Genomic DNA, 25,379 nt, shown 5'->3' on the forward strand with positions numbered 1-25,379 from the left:
TTCATCGCCACACACACATACAAATACACATCCACACTCTCATAAATATGCACAGATAGCCACACAAAATGACACACACGCGTGCACACAAACACAAGCTCACCACAAAAGAACAACCAGCACATGACGGCAGCCGCCGCCAATCAGTCATGGCTGGTTGGTCCTGTGCCGACTCTGTGTCAACTCCTGAAACATAAGAACACACACCAACACTGACACACACACACACACATGCATGCACAAGACATACGCCAAGGACAGAGAGACAGGTCATGGACTTATTGAATGAGCCTCTGAGGTTGCTGGAACGACTCCCTTCTTCGCCTGGCTTCTGTAACTGACCCCACTCTGCTCTATCCTCCTCTCTTTGCACTTGGCTCCTTGAACTGCACAAACTAATGACTGCTAACCAGACTCAGATGGCTGCGCTGATGCTTCTGCTGCTACACTTAGCTTTGCATGTGTGTGTGTTTGTGTGTGAGAGCTGTCATATAAAGCTTTGCTTCTTATTTTGGGAAGGTGACTTTTTTTTATTTGCTGTTTATTCTGAGTCCAAAACAACACATGGAAAATGTGACCTCTCTTTTACTATCTCTCTTTCTGTGTGTGTCTCTCTCCTCACCTCCACAGTCATGAGGAGCACGCCGGCTCCCATCCTCTGTACGGCCATGGAGAGTGCAAGTGGCCTGGCTGTGAAGCACTGTGTGAGGACATGGGACAGTTCATCAAGTGAGTTAACAACCAGCCAAGAAATGACTTATGATGCGTGTGTTGGGTTCCAGATGGAAAGTACTGCACCAGACACACTGAGACACATTCGCTATTACTTTATGAAAGTATAGATGCTTATGACAACATGTGCGTGCATGTTGTTTATCTTATCTAACCGCAGACAATGGCGAGCAGAGGTTGTTTTGAACAGCTTACCTGTGTCTGTTCATTTACACACTTTTAATGGCTCTTGGGCGTGTCTGTAGTTACCCTGAAGAAGGAGAATTCTTCTCTCTACGTTTCTCGACACATTCCACACGTTCCACATTTTTGGATGATTATTGTTCACAGTTAAAAAGTGAAAACTGCATAATTCCGTGTTTTTTCCAGAATGACATGTTTATAAAGGTTGCCTCTGAAATGGGCCGCTTAGAACAGCTGCAGGTTTTTACGTAGAACCACGCTTTTGCGGAAATCGCCATTCACCATCACTCACCTCAGGCTGCCTTCTTGCACTAGCTTGTCAAGATTTCAACTTACCATTCCAATACTTCCTGGTGATTCTGGCTCGTATATAAAAAGGCCTAATAACCGATCCTTGAGCAGCCGTGTTTTCGTGTGACAGCGCAGTGCGGCCGCTCCAAATACTGCCAGCCAGTCGTGGCTAAGGTCTGACCTTTGAATGGCAAAACAACTTGTTTGTTTCAGGAGGAAGGAGAGGCTCTGGAAAATAATTAAATTAAAATATGTATAATTTTTAAAGAAACAAACTTGATTCAAAAACACATTCGAATAATAGAAAATTGCATAGCTAAAATATGTCCCCTTTAAAACATCACATATTGAGGTCGTCAAAAACGTACTTTTTTTTAAAATCAAAGTCTCATCAGTGTGGTTTCAGATTTTCAGTCGCACACCTCTCTCTCTCCCTTTGACTTCCTCTCTGATTGGCAGTGTTATATTTGTTACCCTTTTCGATGAAGCAGAGCAAAGTGAAGCTACAGTAGTGCTCAACGTGTCCCATCAGTCACGTAGCGTCATTTAGCATTACCTCACTAATTAATGTGTTGCAATCTGTTACATCAGATTTGCTCCGAGGCACTTGCATGCACACAAACACACAGGTACACATACATACATGTACACACGTGTGTAAATCATGTTTTTTTTCGAGGAATTCTTTTCACTCCTCGTACACCAGCATCCTCCTCGTCTTCTATTAGGCCTTGCTTCATTTGTTGTATTAATGCAGGTGAGCGTGGGGGTTTGTCAACAAGTCTGTCCTTCATTTGTTTGTTTGTTTGATTGTGTGTTCTCGCTGTGCTTTTACTCTGAAGGGTCAGGCACATTAACTCTTTGCTTGACCACATAATGATTCTTAATTAGCCCATCCACATGCACGTCTTTGTGTGTCCGCACACAGACATCAAACAACCTCTCCCTCACTCATTCCCGCTCTGCATCCATCACTTTGTTTGCCAGTTTTGGAGTCACAGGGGTGTGTGCTGGTGCAGCGGCTCGGCCTTGACATTCTGCCACCTCCTCCTCCTCTGTCTCACACACACACACACACACACACACTACAGTGGACTTCCCCATCGGCGCTATGGCTGCTAACGAAGGCTTCACAAGCCTCTAATGAAGCCCTAAACAATCTCACACTCTCATTATCTATGAGGAACTCTTAGCTGTTTGAACAGTGGAGATATTAATAAGCCAGGGTGATGAAATACACACACACATATAATAACAGGAGTGCGCGCGGTGATCGTGATGGCATCGGACAGTCAGATCAAAGCGCGCAGGCAGGCTGGGAAAGTTTGGAGAGGAAAGCTGTTGTTTGGTGTCTCATTTCACGTAGCCCCGGGGCAGATGGAAGGGGAGAGGGAGAGATAGAGTGAAAGAGTGTTTGTGTGTAAGAGAGGGAGGGAGATGAAAAAAAAATAAAGGCAGTGACAGATAATGCCGTCAGTCCGACGGTGCGTTAGCTTCCAGCTAGCCTTAGTCATCGCCCCAGGAGGGGAAAGGGTAGCGCAGAAGAACAGAGGAGGGAGACACTCCACTATTTCAGGCCTTTCTTCTCCTCCTCTCTCCTCTCTGCCCACCTCCCCTCCCTCCCTCCCTCCCCGTCCTCTGGTATAATACTCTGGCTGTGGTCGCTGGAGCTGGGTGTAATGTGGGTTAAAGCCTTGTCTGCCAGCACTCCGAGGAGTAAACAGAGCCTCATTGTCGGGACACATCGGGAAAAAAAACCCCGCTACTGTTTATGGCCCGGCTAGAGAGAGAGAGAGAGCGAGAGAGAGAGGGGTTTTGGGGGGCAGATTTGGGCGGAATGAGTGTGAATCATTGGCATTTGGGGAGTTGCGGGGGAAGACGAGAGTGGACAGAAGTGGGAGTGAGGAAGAGGGAGAGTGAGCTTTACAGAGAGTGAAAAAGAGAGGGAGAGAGAGAGGGGTGAGATCATGTTTTTGTTATTATTATCGTGCACTTGTGTTGAGCTGTCTATCTGCCTGGATTAGCCACGCCATGACATCATTGTTTTCCTTTCATTTCTAGTCTTGGCCTGATGTTGCCTAACTTTCTGCTTTTCTTAAAGACACACACACACACACACACACTACATGCACACACAGATCTCCTTGTGTAACATACATACAAGTGGCTTTCTGAAGATTACTCAGATTATAAGTTAACGCCACAGGATAACGGAAAACTCTCTCTGATCTAGAGGCACACACAATCGCAACAGGACATGCATGAGCACACATACTCACCCACCCACACACACACACACACACAGTGAAGGCAGCGGCAACCTGTGAATAACCTTGGCGATGACAGAGAAGCGAGAAAGGGATGGAGGAAGGGAGACAGGGAGGGGTGGGCTGGGAAAGATCAGAAGGTCCCGGGTCCTCCCAGAATGGAGGAAACAAACACACACATGCGCGCACACACATGCGCACAAGTGTTAATAAGATGAGTGGAGTTTAGCGAACAGAAAGTCTTCATAAGATAAGGCTTTGTGCGATAACACATGAGCTCATATCCAGGTGGTTGTCTTGGATCACGGCTCACTGAGCACCAGTGAAGTATACACACACAAAACACAGCTGCTGCGTCCTTCACTAGACAAAATAAACTCCCGAGATTACGATTTATTTTTGTAGCGCTCAAACAGCTCATAACTCAGATTAAATAAAAGCGAACGAGCGGAGTTTTGTTTCTTCGTCACGCAGTTTCCGCGAATTGATTAAATGATGATTGTATTGACTTTGTGTAGCCTGGAAACCACCGCTGGACTGTTTTTTATTTTCAAACTTATTTCCCAAAAGTGATCGAATATTGATCCTCCTGCGTTTCCCCTCTCACCTCCAGGCACTTGAACAATGAGCACGCCCTAGATGACCGCAGCACTGCGCAGTGCCGAGTCCAGATGCAGGTGGTTCAGCAGCTGGAGATACAGGTGAGTCACACACACACACCTAGTTTTCATCTGCTCACAAACAAAGTAGTGAAGACTGTTTTAGCCAGTCAATGGCAGTAAGTTGTCTGAAACAGGGCAGAGTTTATGGAGAGCAGTGGAGCTTGTAATTTAAAAGGAGCAGTCGGCAGGGAAGCTGCCATCGCTGCTCCAATTATAAAGCTGCTTTGGTCACCAGCGAGAGCGAGAGTACTGAGGGGGGGGAGAGAGACAAGAGCTAGAAAACAGAGGAGCAGGCTGCCTCTCTTGTTCTCAAAAGTGGTTCATGCACGCAATGCTCTTGAAACATCTCAATGCTCCAGCGAAAGCAAAATGCCAACACTAGAGGAGAAGTGAAACGCTGCTCACTAACGCTGCATAAGGAAAGTTCCAAACAAAGTGAAAACACAAAGGCTGCCTCTTCACGCTCACCTCGACATTGTTTCCAAATCTGAATACCATGTTCACATCACTGCCTGTGTGTGTGTGTGTGTGTGTGTGTGTGTGTGTGTGTCCAGCATTAGGGTTAGCATTGTGTTTGCTGGTATTAAACAGCGTTTAGCTGAGCCCCTGAAGCCACCACCAGAGAACACAAAGTGACAGAGAGGCAGCTGGTGTCACATCACATCAGGACGGCCGTCTCTCTCTCTCCCTGACATGTCACTTCAACCCAGTCCACAGGCAGCCCACCACACAACCCTCCAACAGCACACAGACTCACACACACACACACATAAACAGCCCCTGTCTTTAAATGTCTCATATTTGCTCATCTCTGCCGTGTTTGACTATGTTAATGCTGTTATCAGTCTTGGTGTGGATCCGTTGTTTCTGCAGGCTACACGTTTGTGCGCTCGCACTCCTGCACAAACACACATGCAGGATGCAGCGTTTCCACAGGCTGTAACAGCACACATTAAACGGCGGTTAACAATGTCAAACGGGGACGAGTGTGTCTGCAGGCTAGTGTGAGTGTGTGAGAGAGCTCTGGGTGCTGTGGCGGCTGACTCTCATATTCATCTCTGTGCCCGAGGTGTAATTGTAATTGTAATTCTGTGTCAATACCACATTACATCAATCTAAGGGTTATGGAATGAGGCAAGTGTTTTTCGTTCGCGCTGATATCCACTCTTGTGTGTTTCACAGCTGGCGAAAGAGAGCGAGCGACTCCAGGCCATGATGGCCCACCTGCACATGCGCCCCTCAGAGCCAAAGCCTTTTAACCAACCTGTGAGTACACAACAGCACCCAAACACCAAGTCACATGACTTCCTCTTTAACCTTTAACCTCTTCTTCATCTACAAACTCCTTAATGTATCTCTATCCTTAAACCGATATTTCACTCTCCTCTCTTACTGTCTAGCTTGGTATCTACGCCCCCTATTGACCAGTGAGGGTTAATGTGTTGTTGATAAATCAGGGGGACTACTTTCTGTCAGTCTTCCTCTTTTCCTACCTCCTCTTTCTGTCTTTCTTGTTCCCTTCACTCTGTCTGTCTCTCTCTTAAACTTCACACAATACATTGCACTTAATGTCCCAGAAAACTACACTTCCATGATGTTCTTATTCTTCAAAAAAAGTCTGAATTTTATCTCTTCAGGCATCCAAACTCTCTAAATTCAGCATCTGAAAATTCCAGTCTCTCAGCTTGACGGAGACACAAAACAGCCGGAGAAGTCTCTCGCAGAATTTTCAGTGTGCTGACAAAAGGGAAAGAGATTTGATGTGTAGTGTGTGTGTGTGTGTGTGTGTGTGTGTGTGTGTGTGTGTGTGTGTGTGTGTCCACACTGGCTGCTGAGGTTGTTATTAGGTATCTAATGAATATTTCATTATTCAGATTGACGAGGAGTCTTATTAAAATATGAAGATGTTGAAATTAATTGTCAATTAGAGGCAGAGTGTCTTAATTTGAAGGGATATAAATGGGTGCAGCCGAGTGGCAATACGTGTGTGTGTGTTTGTGTGTTCTTGTGTGTCTGGATGATGTGTTGATCGCAGGGGGATCAGCTGCTATTAACATCTAATGGGAAATCAGGAAGAGGCGTGTTCTGTCACCACTGGAGACGAGCCTCGGGGTCAGGGATTGGAGGAGGAGGGGCAGGGGAGGGGCGTCAGGAATGGAAACAAAGCTTGGCCTCAATTAACAGGGTTCGACTGTTGCCGTGGTGATGTGGCAGGGTTGCGGCGTTAATGAAGTACCTGTTAAACAGCTCCGCCCCCTCCAGTCAGCTTTAAATGGTACAGAGAGGGCCAAAAAGAGAGGGCGATTCACACATTTTACATATGGACACAACACGCGCACAAACACACACAGTGGTTTTAATTAGTCCTAAACTAGCAGCCCTACAACGGCTGTCCCAGAGAGACTGGGAGTACTGGTTCTGTGTGTATGTGTGTGTACAAAGCTGTGCCTAATTGGGCCGTATTGGTCCGTGAAGACTTGGCCACCGCAGAGTGCATGTGTGTGTTCCCTCCTGACAAACATGCTGTCGTGTGGTTTTGTATTTGTAAGTGCAGGGTTAATTGCAGCCAGCGCTGTGTGTATAAGTATATGTTCGGTGTGCATTAGTGTGTGCGGTTCTGCGCAAGAATGTAGGCTGCATTTAGTTAATGGTAGGGAGACTAATTCACAGGTGATGTTAGGGGCTTTGTGGAAGTACTGAGAGGTAACATTAGAAGCAAATACTTCCTGGGTATGGCTCCCTCGACCGCTTTAAGTTATCAACGTACTGTGCTACATTTAGTAAATATTCTTTCACAACTAGAAGCTTTTTAGAAAACGCTGCTGGAAGAGTTTGTGACATTAAAGTATGGTCTCATGCGTTGATATCACCTGACCCTGATCCTATCTTGTGTCGATGATGCTTCTCTGTAAACAGCAGCAGCACTCAGCAGATGGTGAAGCTTTAAAGTAAACATGAGGGGAACATTAGTCATGTAACATCTCCAGTTTATATCCCTGCACTAAAACTTCTCTCCGACCCTTGTAAAAGCAAAGTAAAGTTTCTCACCATGATTTTTATCTAAGGCGGATAGCTTAACCTTTAGAGTTGATTTAACAGGTAACAAAACTTATCTGCATCCGTGTCTGTGTCTCTCTAGCTGAACCTGGCTTCCACTGGCTCTCTGCTAAAGCGGGACAATGATGCCTACCCAGAGGGTCTTCCTCACCCCCCCACCTCAGCCGCCACCCCCATCACCCCTATGCGACAGGGACCCTCGGTCATCAGCTCCTCCAGCCTGCACACACACTCCCACTCCCACACGCACGGCGTTGGGCCCATACGTCGGCGCAACTCCGACAAGTACTGCACCCCCATCGCCTCAGGTAACACACACTCACTCAGTACCTGCCTTATAATGACATCAGTATTATCTATCATGTAGTTATTGATTTAGAATTGATCTATGTGTTTTTAATTGCATGCTTTAGGTTTTTCTTCTTGTGCTTTTTATGTCTTTTTTTCTGCACCGAAGTTCTTAATATCTCACTTCCACTCATGGTTTTAAAGAAGGTGCACTTAGATGTGCTCAGATTTATTTCCAGGTATCCAAGCAATGTACATTTTAAGTGTGTGGCGGAAAGAGAAGTCACCTTCATTCACAGATATTCAAATCTCTTCAGTCAAAATCTTGAAATGCCTTGAACGCGTGTAATAAAGAAATAAGAAAAATGTAGCATCACTAGACTCATTTAAACTTTTCCATCTTTGTTCTTTCATGTCTTTTTTTTCCAAAGAAATCATTGAGACGAATATTTCCGTTTGAAATGATAAAGCAAATTAAGCTAATTGTCAAACATTCGTGCCTTTTTTTCAGAGCTGGCTCAGAACTGTGAGTTCTACAAGAACGCTGATGTCAGGCCTCCCTTTACCTACGCCTCCCTTATACGTCATGTAAGTCTCCCCTGTGATCAGCTTCACCTCTTCTGTTCTCCCTCCGTTCTCTCCTCTAAACCTGGTTGTGTCTCTCTGTGTTCTCAGGCCATTCTGGAGTCCCCAGACAGACAGCTGACCCTAAATGAGATCTACAACTGGTTTACACGAAAGTTCGCCTATTTCAGGAGAAACACAGCCACATGGAAGGTAAAATGATATGCACACTTACACTCTCTTATTCGTCATCCTTCTTTATTACATCTATTGGCTGGATCTTACTAATGCATATTCTTAATATAAAAGCTAAATGTGAGCTCCTTTACATCACTTAAAACATTCAGAACCAGTTTAGTGTAAACTATCCAGGCTTAGTTTTTGCCACAACATATAATTTTGGAAAAACTGAGAATCTGTTGGAAGACGGTGACCAGACCGACCAGCAAACTAGCTGTTTAGATGATGGCATCAAGGAAAAGCTGCATATTTAGAAAATGAAAGTCTTGACTGTGAGTCTGATTCAATTAGTGCATTATATCTTGATGTGGTGTACGACTGTGACTGGATTAAAGCTCATCTAAGTGACTGCAAAGTCATTCTGGTCTGTGCCCACCGATGAAGCCCCTAACCCCCAGCAGATGCCAGCTGAGACCACGATGAGGGAAACAACATTTGAAGGCACATTTTGTGGCGTGATTCGAAACAGTTGCAAAATGAGCTCATGTTGCAAAAACAGGATTCACTTTAAAGGCCTGACTTTAGCATTCATGCGCAGATTTATCCGCACACATTTGAAAGCTGACTTTGCTCCGCTCCTTAAGATGTGACTGATTTGACAGTTATTGGCTCTTTCAGTCCTTTATGAGACACTTTCCTACTCCTCTCTTCCTCTCCTTCCTTCTGCCTCTCTCCCTCTCAGCCCCTAAACAATTCTGGAACATGAAGAGCCGGCCCCACTTAGCCCTGGAAGAGCCACATCTAACCGTTATAGAGCCTCATTACAGACGCGCGCAAACACACTGCTCATGATCACACACACTGAATTCCCTCTCTCTCTCTCTCACACACACACACACACCTGGCCTGATCCCACCATTGTAGGTGCTGACCCATTTCTGCAGGAACCTCGCACTAATTTGAGTGTCAGTTCCTCCAGAGAGAGAGAAGTGAGAGAGAGCAAAGGAGGGAGAGAGACCCCGGCCTTCCTCTTCTAATAGCCCTAAACCGGGGAGGGAGGGAGGATGATGATGATGGAGAGACAGAGGGAGGGGTGTGAAGAAGGTTAAAAGCGAGGGGGCAGCCAGGAATATCTTTACCCCCTCATCTGACTTTTATGAATTTTAACTATTAATGTCTGGTGTCTGCTTCCTGTGCCGTTGGCCTCACAGACCTTTAAATATAGCCCAACCGCGGCCTTATGTATTTATATAGCAGCTCCCAGAGTCAAATAGGGCCGCAGAGATGTACGTCCTTTAATAAGCCGTTATATTTCATGAGGACAGCAGCGGTGGCAGGGAGGGGAAGTCATTGATCATAGAAAGGAAGGGACGGAGAAAAAGAAAGGGATGATTGAGAGAGGAGGGGGATGAGTGTTGAGTGTTAGTTCAAGGTGCTGCGTGATGGTTGGAGGCCTGAAAGAAGAGGTTTGATTTTATGACTTACTTAACAGAAAAGTTTTTTTTTTTGAAGATTATTTTTGTGCCTTTAATGTAAAGGACAACCGAAGAGAGACAGGAAATGTGGGGAGTAGAGAGTGGGGGGTGACATGCAGCAGATGATCGGCAGACGAGGAGTGGAGCCTGTGATCAGTGCATTCAGGACTGCGGCCTCTGTACATGAGGCGCCTGCTCTACCAACTGAACTAAACCAGCGCCCCAAGAGCATAACATTAGAGTAAACGTGTAAACCACTTGATTTTTTTATTATAGAAAATTAGAATAAAATGAGTGAAAAAAATGCTATTTAAAGTCTATAGTTCAGTTAATCTCAACATCCGCTGGTGGAAAACTAAAATGCAACCTCTGCTCGAGGATTTGTCCAAGCGACTTCACACTTCTTTTTACTCTGCTACGGATATTTTACAGCTTTATTTACAAGCTGCTTAGCAGATTAAGGTTTTACATACAAAACATTTTAAGAGTTTATATAAAAATCGAACTTTATTATAGATTTAGCAGCCAAACAGACTGGATTTAAACAACTAACCAACTAAGACTGCTTACGCTTTAATCCATCAATACTAACCATCCAGTAATATAATATATAAATGCTAAACACATATGGGGGCATTTTTTAATCCATTATGAGTACTTTACAAACTTTAAATATATTATCCTTAATTACTTACATAGTTTTTTCAGTGCGCTGGTAGACTTGAAAACGCATGCACAGTATATTTCAATATGATGTAAGTTGTTGATAATAATAATAATTACTTTATTAAGGACACAAATAAAAGGTCCATAGCACACAAGATAAAAACAGACAATATGCAAATACGATAAAAAACGATACGTGACTTCATGTCCTGAAGTCATGAAACTGCACCCACACACAATGATACTTTTACTGAAGGATTTGAATACTTCCTCCACCCCTGTTAACACTAATCCGGTTAATTCATTTATTAGTCATCTTACCTGCTCACATATATCTCTTTAGGATCTCATAGGAGTAGCTTTTCCCAGCATGCATCAGGCAGGACACTGGAAACACCACTTGGACTGATCACTCACATATTTACAGTATAAAAACATCCACACATCCACAGTCACACATGAGCTTGATTGGCTCTTGATTTTTTTGGGTGTTTTTAATGAAACACAATCGCGTCTTTCTTCCAAATAATTCTGCCTCCAGTCGTCACCCCCCCTCCTCTCCCCCCTCCTCCCCCGTCCTCCCAGCCGGAGGGAGGGGAGATGAGTGGCACATGTGCTGTGACCCACTGTAAATGACTGCTAATGTTTTAACTGGGAGAATTAGGCTTTCATCACGGAGACGAATGCAAATAACACTGCAATAGCACTGGTGTCTGGCGCGTGTGTCTCAGCTCGTGTGTGTGTGTGTGTGTGTGTGTTTGCACTGTCAGGGTGGCGGGCGCAGATTGGGGTCAGACTCATTTACAAAACTTAGCATCACGGCTCGGGGGTTGAGGGGATGCGGGGGAGAAAGGGTTCCTCCACTGATTATGGCTTGTGTAATTACGTGTGTGTGTGTGTTTGTGTGCGTGTGTGTGTGTGTGTGTGTATCTGCGTGTGTAATTACGGCGAGGAGTGATGCATGCCTGGCCTGTCCCTCCCTCTCGGCTTAGAACAGCGTGTCAGAGAGAATATGCAGGATTTAATTATAGACGAATTAAAATTGGTAATGAAATTGGGCATGAACAAACTACAAATAGCAGATGAAAAGGGAGGCCGGTCCCTGGGGGGGTGAGACGGAGATAGCGGTGTGCCTGCCTGTCTGAGTGCCTGTGGTTGTGTGTGTTTCTGTGTGTGTGCCGATGATGACTGATAAGAAATATTCTGCTGTAAAATAACGCTTCTAGAAAAACCGCATCCTCGTATTATCACTGTGTAAGGAGCGACAGCATGTGAAGGGATGGGTCCAGAAAAACGACTTTAATCCTCAGGTCACGCTGCTTAAAAGGTAACTTAACACCACCCTGGAAAAGCTTTGTTTGTGCTGAACACACCCTGGGTGAGCGTTGTTTCCTCCAGCTAGGGAAGGACTTCGAGTAAAGGGACAAAAATAACTATTTCAGTGGGTGTTAAGTTACTCTTTAAGGATTTATTTCCCAGCGGAACATCCTGGAAGTCGCGGATGATCGTGGCAATTTAAGCTTTATAGTTAAGAGATGGTTCAAGATTAAGAGGCAACATGAGGGAATATAAGTGAGTAAAGTGTGCGTCATTTCACAGCCAGACTTTAGAGACTAATTTTAAAGGCAGAATGAAAGAAAATCAGGTTTTTATGTTGGAAATGTTGGAAGAAAACTCCATAAAATACAATAAATGTGGAAACTAAATCAAATAAAAGATTAAATACTACAAAAAAAACACTATGTTTAACCTCTCCCTCTTCTCCTCTCTCTTTTTTTCCCAGAATGCTGTGCGCCACAACCTGAGTCTGCACAAATGTTTTGTCCGTGTTGAGAACGTGAAGGGGGCCGTGTGGACTGTGGACGAAGTTGAATACCAAAAGAGGAGACCACCAAAGATGACCGGGTACGTGAACACACACACACACACACACACACACACTATATCACACACATTCTGTTTTCCTGGTTGAGGTTGATGTGAGTGTGAGCTTATGAGTGCTGGCACTATGATTGCCTAAATGGACCATCTATTATTACCAAGAGGCCGACTCAGCAACGAAAAGAAGAAAAAAAAAACAGCTGCCGGCTTATCATGTATGTATGTACAGTTTGTGTGTGTGTGTGTGTGTGTGTGTGTGTGTGTGTGTGTGTGTGTGTGTGTGTGTGTGTGTGTGTGTGTGTGTGTTTCCCTGTTTGTCGACACCATTAGTAAGCAGCTGTGTGAGATGCAGGAGAGGAAAAAACCTTGTTAGCGTGTGTAAACAGATGTTCTCTCCAACCGCCAGAGAAACCAGGGATAATTACACGCACACACAAACACACACGCAAACACACCTGCACTCCAGATATTAGACACTGTCATATGTGTGTGTGTGTGTGTGTGTGAGTGTGTGTGAGTGTGTGTGTGCTTTAGCATCTGTTTACAGTCTGTGTATGTTTTCTACTTGTAACAAACATATTAGTGAGATTTGTGCTCCGGCTGAGGTGACATCTTTTTCACATGTGTGCTCCAGCTGTGATACTCACTCCTCTCTCTCTCTCTCTCTTTCTTTCTGTGTGTGTGTGTGTGTGTGTGTGTGCGCGCGTGCAGAAGTCCCACTCTGGTGAAAAACATGATTTCAGGCCTGGGCTTTGGATCCCTAAACGCCAGCTACCAGGTAAGGAATGCCCTCTGCTTCCCCCATGTCTACCTCTCTCTCTTGCACACATACTCACGCACACACACACACCTAACAGCCAATCACAATCAAGGGCACTAATATCAATTCCCTCTTATAATTAGCAGATTCCCTAACGACGCTCACCCCCCCCACCCTCCTCCTCTCTCACCTCCCACCTCACTTTCTCACACATACACCACCCCCACCTCCACCTCTACACACACAAACACACACTAGACCTACGCACACACATGCAATTCTGCGACTGAGATGATTTATAGCGTCAAGTAGTTGTCAATTAAGGTTACTGCATAAAATTATCGCCTGTCCCAGAAAATCCATCTCTGAGCCAGTGAGAGTTCCCCTCCCTTTGTGTTTTTTTCTGTGTGAGAGGGGAGGTCAGGTGAGTGTCTCACTCACTGAGTCCAACCTGTCTCACCTACAAACAGCTGAGTGTGAGCGCTCGGAGCGGTGACAGAAGCTGCTCCCTGTTGGTGCAGTTGTTTTCTCCTCCGCAGACGTCGATGTGTCACACAGTGTTTGTGTGTGTTTAACACGAAGGTTGTGGCTCGGCCTTGCTGTTGAGGCTTTCATGTGAGCACACACACACTCACTCATGACGGGGACTTAAATGTACAAGAACAAGCCACAATGGGGGAAAGTACTGTATATAAGTGCCCCCTAGTGGTTTCTCAAGTTCACTTCCAAGTTAGTGGATATAAATGTGCTCCATTTAGGAGGGCTCATCAGGGCATAGAAGAAATCTGTCCTCCATTAATGCTGTCTGTGAACACTTATAATACTATGTTTAACATCTAGTTATGTGTCAATTCAACTTACAAACTGATTTTGAGCTTTAGATTTTAACTTCATTATATCATTTTATACAACTTGTGGTGGAGCTTCTTATGACATCACATACTTCTCCGTGATCGTTTACCTTTAATTTTATTAATCATATTTTTAGAACAAAAAGTGACACTGACGCCTATTTTAAAGGGCCAGTTTGCCGATTTTCAACCTCAGTCCTATCATGCTATTATGGGGAGCTGATGCCATTATGGTAGGAACAAAATGCAATATCGCTCTGTGCCTTTGGAAGACGCAATGGGCCCTGGAAAACCTCAACCAGACTATGTAAAATGTGTCACCTGGCGGAGGCCAGGGAGCTTGCTAAATTACACTTCCTCAATCTAGGACGCCCACCTCTGATGTCATGTCTCGTTCAAAATCGTCAGGTTTGAAATGTAGACTGCAAACCTGAAGATTCACCGGTATATTCTCGACGTACAGTATTTCGGATTCTGTACCGCTCTGAGTCATTGCCTGCAGCGATCAATGTCCTTGACTTGAAAACGATAGTATCTCACTCCAGCGTCTCTCACTGGGCTGTTCCTTTCGGAAGGAGGGGCGCAATGCATGCTGGGTGTTGTAGGAATGTAGAATGGGCGAAACCACGAGCTGTTTGTACAACTTTCTCCACAGCTACGGCGCCAATTTCAAATATTATTGCTTCTATCGATTACAGAGAACACCAGCTTTGACTGACAGTGGCTTTTTCCAGGGGCGAACTGCTCCTTTAAGAGACTTAACAACTCCATGTGTGTGTTTTTTGTGTTTGCGTGTAGGCGGCTCTGGCAGAGAGCAGTCTGTCCCTGCTGAACAGCCCTTCCCTGCTGTCCCCTCCGTCTGCTGCCAGCCTCAACATGCTGCACGTGGGCCACGATGATGTCAGCTCCACTGTGGAGCAGGTCAACAGCAACGGGAGCTGCAGCCCCACGCTCAGCCCTCAACAGTACAGGTATGTAAGGACAAGGACACACACACACACACACACATGAACGTACAGAGAGGTGAAGGTGCAAAGTACAGTTACCAACTGCAGCCAGATATTAGTGGGTCGAAGGCATTTTTGTGATAAGAATTTGCCTCAACTGTACTAAACTTTAACTTTACTAAAGTCCCAGCAGACGTATATTTCCAAAAATAATGAAATAGATAATAATAAATCTCGTCAATGCCCGCTAACACCCGTTTGCTCTCTCCTCCAGCCACCCGGTGCATGTGAAGGAGGAGCCCACTGAGCTGGAGGAGGACAGTCGGCCCGTCTCCCTCCTGGCCGGCGTCACACACAGCCTGCCATTGCCGAGCGACGAGCGCGACCTGGAGGAGGATCTCCCCACCGAGGAGCTGGAGTAAGAAAAGCTCCGCGTTGGACCAGAGGGACGAGACAAAGCGAGACCAATCCCTGAGCCCTCTCGTCAGCATGAAGAGGAAAAGAAAACACAGTAACACTTACGAGAAAAGAGAGAAAAAAAGAGAATGTTTTTTTTTGTTGTTGTTTTTAAGAAAAATGCAAGCAACCAAGGACGACATGGAGAAACTCCAAACAGGGTTAGATGACCTTTGTTACTTACAGACGCAAAAACAAGACTGTGGAGCACTGCTTTACCTCCATGTGTTTCTTTACAACACTTGGCTCAGAGGTGTAACACCACTCGATGCATACACACACACCAACACACACACATACACACGTCAAACCATGTCTCATCTTCCTCCCTGGTCAAACCCGCCTCTGTGTAGAGACCCCTGGAGCTTTGAACACACACTCTCCTCCTGGCCCCCGCCACTCTGCATACCCCCTCCTCACTGTCGTCTCGGGCTGCCTGGCTAGCCGTTTTATCTCCGCGTCAGACAGGAGTGTGTGAGACAGAAAGACACACACAGGATCATGTGTATATAGATTTGGAGCAGTCGACAGGGACTGTGCAGAATACCTCCTTCCCCCCGCTCCTCTTTGAGTCAATCACTTGCTTTTTCATTTTCTTTGATTTAATTCAAATGAAACTTTCGGGCTTCACGACGGGAAGGAAGAGTGCTATCAAAGATTACCTCCAACAGTGCTCCAACACCTCTGCAGAGCAGGCGTCTGTCTCCCAGCCCGCGACGAGGACGACCCCACGGAGGAGGCGCGGCCCTTCTGCCCCCAGCAAGACACTTAGTGACGGACATCTTTTAAACTCTTTGCTTCTAAGTGAGATAAAAAAGAAGACTTTTTCCCCACCCCGCCTCCACCCGACCCCACCCTCCACCCAAAAAAGACTGCAGGAATAGGACCATTTGGTGCTGTCCTTCTCCTCTCCACCGTCTGCGGACGGAGAGACGAGCTTGGAACACTTTGAGGCGAAACGAGAGGAAGCAAAGAGAAATGAGGGAGGAAGCGTCTACAGAAATATTGTGACTAAAAAAAAAGAAAACTGTTCATGATTATGGAATATAACAAGAAAAAAAACGTGTGGTAGCTTTTGTCATTTCCTTTTTTTATTTGATGTTATTATCATTGTTTTACTTTTGAGGATCAATATTTCCACGGTGGCGTTCTGTTTCGACGTACCTTTTTCTAAGGATGCTGTTTTTTGTTTTGTATTGTAATTTGTTTGATTTACTCTGGCTGTTCACACCATTCCAAATGAGTATTGGCAAAAAAAAAGAACGCGCAGTATTGTCCCGACCCCTAAATCTTCCCCCCTCCCTTTCTGTCCCAAGTGTAGCAGGTAAGAAATTGGAAATAGCACTTAAAGTTGCCATTATCCAGACCGATTATTTAACAGCTGAATCTTTTTTTTATTTTACTTCTCTCATTCACTTGTTTTCGGTTGTGTATTTAGTTGAGAAATATCAGTGATGCTTTAAAAATATATATATTATTACTGCAGTCAGAGAATACCTCAGCCCACAAAGGTTCCGCCTGGAACTGTGTCCAAATTGATAAACAAAAAAAAAAGGGGGAATTCTTTCTGTGGGACACCAAATGCGGCGACTCTGCTCAGCTTCAAAGCTCTATGGTTGTAATAGTTACTGTGTAGAAGCTTTCTGCAATTCACTGTGTGAGTTTGTGTTAAAGGAATAGCACGTGAGATTTTATTTTTTCTGTTGTTTTCTGTGAGCATAAAAGCATTACTTTTCTCTACAGTGCCATACCAAATTTAACATTTATTTTAATCTATTATCTGCTTATTCCCATTTTATTTTTGTTACAGGTAACCAAAGAAATACGTAGAAAACCAAAAACCCTGTAGTTTATTTTGCCCTTTATGAGTTTCCTTTTTGTTCTTTCTTCTTGAAGAATTGGCCAAAAGACAACAAACCAGGAGTTTGAACTCTTCTTATTGTATTCATATGACTATTGTGTTGAACTTTTACATGACTTACAGTGCTGACCATTCCAAAAACCAAAGTGTGTAAAGCAAACTAGAATTTGGAGACATCAAAGCTTTTATAAGCGGTTACATGTGACTCACATTAGGTATGAGGCCAAAAACTAGCATTAACAAAACCTCACGCAGTTCCTCTGAAAACTGAAAGAAAGCACTTAGAGGTGAAACCCTGTCTCTCCCACACTAAGGCCACACTGTGTTCCAAACACAAACTAAGGACCGGCCCTACTACTGCACGAGCAGGCCTGAAAACCAGGCGCTCCTGCGGCATTTGAACACAATATTTATGTACCTTTACGACCTGAGATGTCAAGAGAAGAGAGGTTAAATAGGGAATTAAATATTTGGCTTTAAATTCGACTTTTACTGGTTCAGATTTTAATGTAGGAAGCAAACCTCTTCTTCTATTCGCAAGAAGAGGAAGTGTACTATAAAGTCACAGCGTTAGACAGGGACTTATTCCAAAAGCATTTGTTACCACAAAGAGGGAACTACAAACACTGATAAAACATAAACCAATGTAAGAGGAAAACAACCAAGGGACGTCATGTAATCAAAAGTTGGCTTCATATTTTCATACTTTCTCTCAAACTCTCTCTTGCACTTCAGACAATTTTTCTTATTTCATGAAAGAAGCTTTCTGAAGACTTTGTGTTCACACAGGACTGTTTCCTGTCACATTAGAGACTGATTTCTAACAGAGTACAAAGTGGCAGACAGGCATCTTGAAACGAGATAAAAACCAAAAATAACACTACCTCCTTTTCAAAAACGGTTCAACACATAGCCAACGGGAGACTGAACGCTCTTTAATATGTTTTTTTCTCCATTCTTCCTGGATGATAATAATGAATGCCAAATTTGTTGTTTCACTTACTGTATGACTGACATGAAAAAAAAAAAAAAAAGGATCCGGACTCCCTGATACATCCGCTCGAGCCCAAAAACACAGAGACGTTTCACTTTCCATGGATTTAAAAATGACTACCTCTCCTTTGACCACATCTTAAAGCACTCTCTATGTCTCAAAGTGTGTCGTGAAAAGTTTTCTATCAGCTGTGTAAAACTGACCGTACTCCTGCACCCAGTCAGCTCTTACTGTATGTGTGCATACTCATGATCTCAGCCTATGAGAACGGGCCGTTAACGGCTCTTTGTCGGGGAGGTTATGATTGGCAGCGGAATCACACACACGCACACACAAAGGAGTGTAACAGACGCATAGACGCAGGGCTATGGGTTAGTGCAACAGAGGCTCTGACCATCCAGATATCCAAAGACCCACAACACAGCAGCACCCACACGCTGAGAGGACTAACACACGTAATGAAACTCATCACTACTACTAGTTCAATCCAAACCAAGAGGAACTGCTGCATACAGAACATAGATGATCTCTGACTCGTGCTTTAAGGTACACCTGTAAACAAAGCTGTTTTATAAAGATGTAGATTGTTCACAGGTCGCCATGTAACACTTCTGTTTGTTCTCCAGCTTGGCATAACATGATGTATTCTTGTATATTAATGCTTGACTTATCTCTCCAGGGCATTCTTTCCCGTTTTGTCCTTTGATTTCTCTTCATTCTTTGTTTATTTCTCTGCACCTGTTTAGCTATTGTAAAGCTTTCAGCTCTGATTCCTATACTGTACTGCTAATGCTGAAGTATATGTATTTATCATATTAAGTGCTGCAGGTATCTCGGTTTATTAGTTCTGTTTGTTTCCACTTTTTTTTTTCAGTTCTTCATAAAACGTCTGGGACGCTGATTTTTTAAGTGTATTATCTCTAAAAAAAAAAAGTTAAAAGAATAAAAGTTAGATCAGTGGTTTAGGTAACACCTGTTTGTATATTTATCTTAGCTAGGTCTATTTTGATACTTTTTTGTCTCTGTACTGCATTTATGCATTTTTAAGGAAAGAAAAAAAACAAATGGAAAACAAACTAAAAAGTTACTTCATTATGTATTGATACCTCAGAAGGACTTTTTCTCAAAGACAGGACCAAAACCTCCGAAAAAGAAAAAGAGAATGAGGAAAAAAAGTCAGAATATGTAGCCCCTCTCTTGCTTTAAAAACGCGGAGCTCTTGAAAGGTATTGCTGTTGGTCCTCTCAGGTGCCAATATGTGTCCCAGCTCCCTGTGACCCCTCCCTCTGACCCCCGACCCCTGTCATTCCTGTGCTGAACTCCGACCCCCAGAGCTGTCAATCATCTGCAGGCGCCATTGGGGGTGTCGCTGCTGCCACACACCTGTCTGGTGGTGACCAGTCGCACACCTCATCTCCCAGTCCCACAGAGGCAGATCAAAGACTGACACTGATGCATTTTTCATACTCGTCTGAGTCTCAGTACCAAAACGTGGAAAGGCGCTCAGAGATGCAGCTCATCCTCTGACTACCAAAGGCATTGCAAGCAACCATTTGCTTAGTCCAAACTCCTGAAGTGTAACCAAACTGTAACCAAACCAATGCCACAACCTTAACCAAACAAAAACCAAGCTACTTCCAAAACTCTCCATTGACTTCACTGATCACCTTTACCGATAGCTGTCATCTCTCGTGCATCCACCTTATGGTGTTGTAGCACCAGCCTGCACCCTATTGGCCGGTGACTGACTCACAGGACGCAGGGAGCCCAAATCCTGCCGTGTGATTGGACAGTTCTGAGGCGTCATGTGAGGGGGAAGGGACTCTCAAAGTGGAGCTTTGCCTGACGGTATTATCGCGTAGACAGCCAGAATCCGATGGAACTACCACTTCAGCTCTCCTCTGGTTAAACCTTAGGAATGTGTGTACATTTTCAGCAGTGACTCTCTGAATTGTTTCTTAGTTTCAGTTTTACCTGTTTACCTCTCTTTATCCTTTGGTTTTTGTTCTGTTTCTTGTTATTTGAAAGTGTGACCCGAGGAAGAGGCGGGGACGGGGACTGGGCGGTGGCTTTAGACGGACAGTGGAGCCCAGCTCTCTGACCCTCCACCCCGGGTAGCCATGTAATGCCAGTCACTGCCCTTTCCTTCATGCTGTATAAAAACACACACATATATCTGTGTATTTGTAACCTGAATCTTCTTGTGTCTGTCCATGCAGACAATAAAAAAACTGTACAGTAGGTCTAGTTGCATGTAATCTGTACTAATTATTGACAATGGCATTATAAAATGCAATAAAATACTTATTACACTGTCCTTCGCTGCGTCCTTGGTGTTTCCTCTGCGGAGTAGACAGAGTTCCCAGCTTCTGGAAGAACAAGATGATAAACAAATATGGCAGAAAAAATATATTTCTATATTTCTTTGTGGATTACTTGCTAATTTAACCTTTTTAAACCTCATACAAGTTTGGATATAAATCGGCCTGCAAAGAAAAAAATACTACAAAGCATGCTACCTGTCATGAGAGGCTGCACACAGATATTATATCATCGAAAGTAAAACTTTGGGAGCCACTCTGTATGGGAAAAGTAGCCTTAAAAGTTGTGGTGCTTCAGCTGGTATAATTCTGCTCTAATATATTAATGTTTAACTGCATCTAATGCAGCTAATGTTAACATATACCAGGTGAATAACACCTGTAAATTATGATGCAGGTCAGTACAGCAGCCAAGCAACAACAATCATTAACGCTTTAGCTCTCTAAGAGCTCTGTTGTCATTTTTCAGCTTCTAGTTTTTCTGTTAATTTCATTTTATTTCATGTTTCTATCTACACACAAACACTTATAGAAAAGGCAGTGCTTTATTAGAAGGAAATACACAGTATTAAATGTACCTTTACCTCACTGTGACCTCTGCCAGGCAGCTTGTTATTGCTCTACTTCTGCCGCCTGTAACTACTATAATTAAGGAAAATTAATCAAGGCCACTGCTGTTAACCATGAAGGAAGGTTAAAGTGTTTGTAAAATAGCACAAATGTTCTCTTAGCATGCTGTTAATTCACACTACACAGGTAAAACTAATATTAAACCTCAATATCATGGTGCTGCTCCAAATGTCAGTGTTAAAATGTGTTTACCTCAAACATTTGTAATGCTACTGACACCTCAATATCTTTATACTGCTCATTTATCATGCCCTATCATGGTCAGAAATATTACCATTAAGAAAAATGCATCAAATAATTCCTATGGTGCCAACTCAGTGTAGTAGTTAGCTGATCCAATTACAAGTAACACAATTAAAATGTGTCTTTTTGCACATGCGGTCCCCCACATTTCATCAGAGAGGTCAGAGTTCATTAAACAACAACCGGCAGCCCAAGTGGGGATTTCCCCTGAGTTTCAGGTGCAGCCTGCATCAGTCCTGCAGGCCCTCAGAGAGGTCAGCGTGTGCTGTGATACTGAGAGTGGCCACCAGGAGGAGTAAACAAACCGGACAAAACAAGCAGCATCTCACAAACACAAACCCAGCAACAAACACAACCAGGTCCACTGACATGGTGCGACCAACAGGGTGGGCCAGAGAGCACAGAACAGACCAGAGTGAACTACCTGTAGGGAGTGATGGAGTGAATAACAGGAAGTCTTATAATTTAACAGAAGCTGTATATTGTAGAAAGTAGTTTTTGTGACCTCTGCGTACTTTGCGTTCACTCCCCTTCTCCAGTTTCCCTTCTCCTCCATCACCTGCGTCTCTCCCTGGCAGGTTTGGCGCATGCCCTACAGCTCATCTTTAAACTTGTGCGCTGCATCATGGATGTGTTGCCACAGGGAGAAAAAATGGAAACTGGCTGGATGTTTTTTGGAAAGTTGAAACTTTGTTTAATCTTGTGCTTTTAGTGAACTTCTCAGTTAGTCAGCTGGGAGGAAACTCACTCTTGACGCTTAAATCCCTGTGACATTTGGTTTTTTGGAGAGACCCCTTCCTAAGCCTATTACAGACACACATGCACGCACACAGAGACACACACTCACTGGCATGAACACGCCGTGAATACTAAGCAGAAACTTAGAACTATATACTTGTACAAGGTGAGCCAGGGTGCAGAGCAACACACAGAGAGGTTATTCTTGGCATGGCACAGTGATGTTTGGCGTAAACCTGAGACTGAAGCTCTCAGTATATTTCTTAATGCTCATCTGGACACAGTGAGCAGTAGGTGTGTGCGTACTGTACCTTTGTGAACCTGTTTGCTTGTTTGTGTAAGGATTTGTACACACATTTATGCATCTGCTTGCCTGTGCATGTGCGTGGCCTCGCAGTGCTAAATCAATATGTGTATGTGTGTGTGTGGGTGGGTGTGGAGGGCTGTTAGTCCCAGCAGCATGGAGAGCACTGAGGTCCAGGCAGACCCTGTGAGTCACAAAATAAATTTACTGAGACCCGAGCTAACATCTCACTCCGTCTCTGCCCCGTTCGCTCGCTCACTCTGTCTGTCTTCCTCCTTCGCCCCCTTCTTCAGCTCTGTGTCAGTGGTTGAAGGTGTGGGCCGTCGTCCAAACAGTATAATGACTTACTCAAAACAACACAACAAACAGTGCATCTGCTTCTGCAGCCATCATCAAGATCTGCTTATTCAGTCTGATGAGCTGAGACACATGCAATGGACTCACACAACCTTGAGTTTTGCCCAGATTGAGCTCACGTTCATCCGCTTTAAACCACATGAATCATATTATTACATAGAATATATTTTGTTTATTGACTGATTTTATTATATTGTGTCATGCATGAAAAAATATACCCAGCCTAATGTATTATTATTAGTATTAAAGAAATAAAACGATCCTGACGTTTCTTCCAAGCTCTACAAACAAAACTTAGAAGCATTCAAATGAAACAAGCTAATCCTGTCGTTGTCAGTCCACCCAAACATTTGAGGATTTTGAACGTACATTTCATTCATCAAAGATGCTTCATAATAAAAAAAGGACGATACAAAACTAAATGTTATTCATTCAGCATAATTCACACAACTTGTGATTTCTCCTGGATGTTTTAAAATCTGCCGGCTTAAAGAGCCAGATCAAAATGGGCTGAAACGTGGCACAAACTGGGCGGTGCATCTGAGAAGAGAGCAAAAGATGTAAAAAGGTTTTAAGGTTATTTGGAGCTGGCATGGACAAAATATTTTTTTTCTTTTTTCTTTTTACACTATTCTTTAACCTTATAGTGATGTTACAAATGTTTCGGCCCAATTAGATCCCTGTTAGGCCTCACTGTGGTCTTAGTGATCAATGTTCAGTTTCAGGTTTATGTGCTATAAAAATATTTTTACATATAATTATAATATATGTATATACCTGGCGAGCATGTCTTTGGATTGTGGGAGGAGGCCGGAGTACCCGGAGGGAACCCACGTAAGCACAGGGAGAACATGCAAACTCCACACGGAAAGGCCCACTTCGTCTTAACTGGGAATCGAACCAGGAACCTTCTAGCTGTGAGGCGACAGCGCTCAACTGAATTTTATACAAGAAAAGGAAAGCAAAGTTCTCATTGCCTTTGTTGTTTCATACATTTCACAAACGTGAAAGACAAAGAGAGCGAGGGAGCTTTTCAATACAAAGCCCAAACCAAACCAAAAAGATAAACAACTCGCACAAATGCCGGATCGTTTTTGTCCTGTTTTTTTTTACATATCCAGCCTCAAATTGTTAGTGTCTCTCAGATATGCTATTTCCTCCCAATAGTGCTGCCCAGAGAAGTCAAAATTCTGATGAGAAAGTGGATGAAACTGGCCGACTTCATGTGTGGCAGAGAGAGGAGAGAGAGAGAGAGGGAGAGAGAGAGAGAGAGAGAGAGAGAGAGAGAGAGAGAGAGAGAGAGAAAGAGAGAGAGGGCCCCAGCTACAGAACAAAAGCATCTTTGTGAGTGATTGGAACCACATTTTCGCCCTCCTCTCTCTCTCTCTCTCTCTCTCTCTCCTTCGCTCACTCTCGCTCAATCTCTCAGTCACACCAGACCGTTCAAAACCACTGTAACAATCAAAGTCAGAAGTTTAGAATAATACTCTGGGAGAGTGTCCCAGCAGATCCTCTCTTTGTGCATGTGGCTCCAGTTTCGCTATTCTGTGAACACACACACACACACACACACACTGCGCTCACGTGCACTCTGTCCCTCTGTCAGGACTCTCTCAGTCTCCACATTTCCTCAGTCTGCGTCTACCACCCTGACGCTGGGTCGGGACTGGATGTGGCAACTCATGCATGGTCAGAGGTCTTGGTGACGCAGAGGCGGAGCAGCTCTCACCTCAGTCCTTCTGTACTGGCGGACAAAAAAAGGCAACCGTCTGGTTCTCTGCTCGATCGCAGGAAGGACTCTAAAGCCTCATAGGCCTAAGCCAAACAAAGAACAGGTCTACTGGCTGTGAGGGAGGGACAGCATATTATGGCATGTTGTATATTGTTGCAATAACTCACTGTTACAATTCAAGCTCAAATATAACCTTTTCACTTTAACTAATAATTGAACATTTTTGGAAGAATTACCTGGTTGCCATTGTTCAGGCTCATATGGTGCAGCAGGAGGCCTGTGATGAAAAGACGAACAAGGTAAGTGCAAGAAAGGAGCACCATTTTGAAGCCCTAACATCTCCATTCCTGACTCTGATCCTTCCGATTTGGAGGCTCGACCAATCAACTTACACCACCCTCAGGCCCAAGCAGAGGCCATTACCATGATGCCAGTCCAACATTAGCCTTATAAGGTCAGTTTCACTTGCACCTTGAGCCCTGATTGGAAAGATTAACTGATAATGATCAACACTAATGCATTGCATTTTAATGCATTGCTGTAGAATGCCAGTGGGGTTTTCACTTAATGCCACTGCTGCTAACTGGCAAAGCAAATGGGGCAAAGGTGCAGAAGAACATAGACAACTCCCTTGATTATGACCAGAAAAAAATCAGGCTTTAAATTCCCTTTTAAAACAACAATAACAATGAAACCCACAGGCAAGTTACCAAATGTCCCCTCTGGGGATCAATAAAGTACTATCTTAAAGATTCTACTCCACAGTGGCCAACCCTTTAGATGGCCCCAAGGAGTAATTTGCAAAGTTGAGGGAGCTTTATGGATCCAGCTAAAAGGTAAAACAATCCAGAAAATCATTGAAATAATCATATCAGAGCAACATTTGAAGATTGTCCCTTTGCTCAGGTTTGGACCACTGGGTATGACCCAGGTTCAGCG

General features: G+C 44.1%; 1 protein-coding gene across 1 annotated transcript in view; it reads left to right on the top strand.

Annotated features, from left to right (window-relative positions):
* Positions 1-20,432, top strand: part of foxp4 (forkhead box P4) — a 58,620-nt gene extending 38,188 nt beyond the window's left edge. Inside the window, exons 8-17 of the mRNA XM_069677663.1 lie at positions 631-729; positions 4,087-4,174; positions 5,318-5,401; positions 7,275-7,500; positions 7,992-8,068; positions 8,156-8,257; positions 12,149-12,270; positions 12,958-13,024; positions 14,656-14,828; positions 15,079-20,432. Of these exons, the coding sequence (XP_069533764.1) occupies positions 631-729; positions 4,087-4,174; positions 5,318-5,401; positions 7,275-7,500; positions 7,992-8,068; positions 8,156-8,257; positions 12,149-12,270; positions 12,958-13,024; positions 14,656-14,828; positions 15,079-15,226 (1,186 nt within the window). The 3' untranslated portion in view covers positions 15,227-20,432. The remainder of the gene's footprint in view (positions 1-630; positions 730-4,086; positions 4,175-5,317; positions 5,402-7,274; positions 7,501-7,991; positions 8,069-8,155; positions 8,258-12,148; positions 12,271-12,957; positions 13,025-14,655; positions 14,829-15,078) is intronic.
* Positions 20,433-25,379: the final 4,947 nt, after the last annotated feature.

Source organism: Semicossyphus pulcher, unplaced genomic scaffold, assembly GCF_022749685.1.
Source record: "Semicossyphus pulcher isolate SPU_LCO1_2020_fin unplaced genomic scaffold, fSemPul1.0.p SCAF_3, whole genome shotgun sequence".
Classification (NCBI taxonomy): domain Eukaryota; kingdom Metazoa; phylum Chordata; class Actinopteri; order Labriformes; family Labridae; genus Semicossyphus; species Semicossyphus pulcher.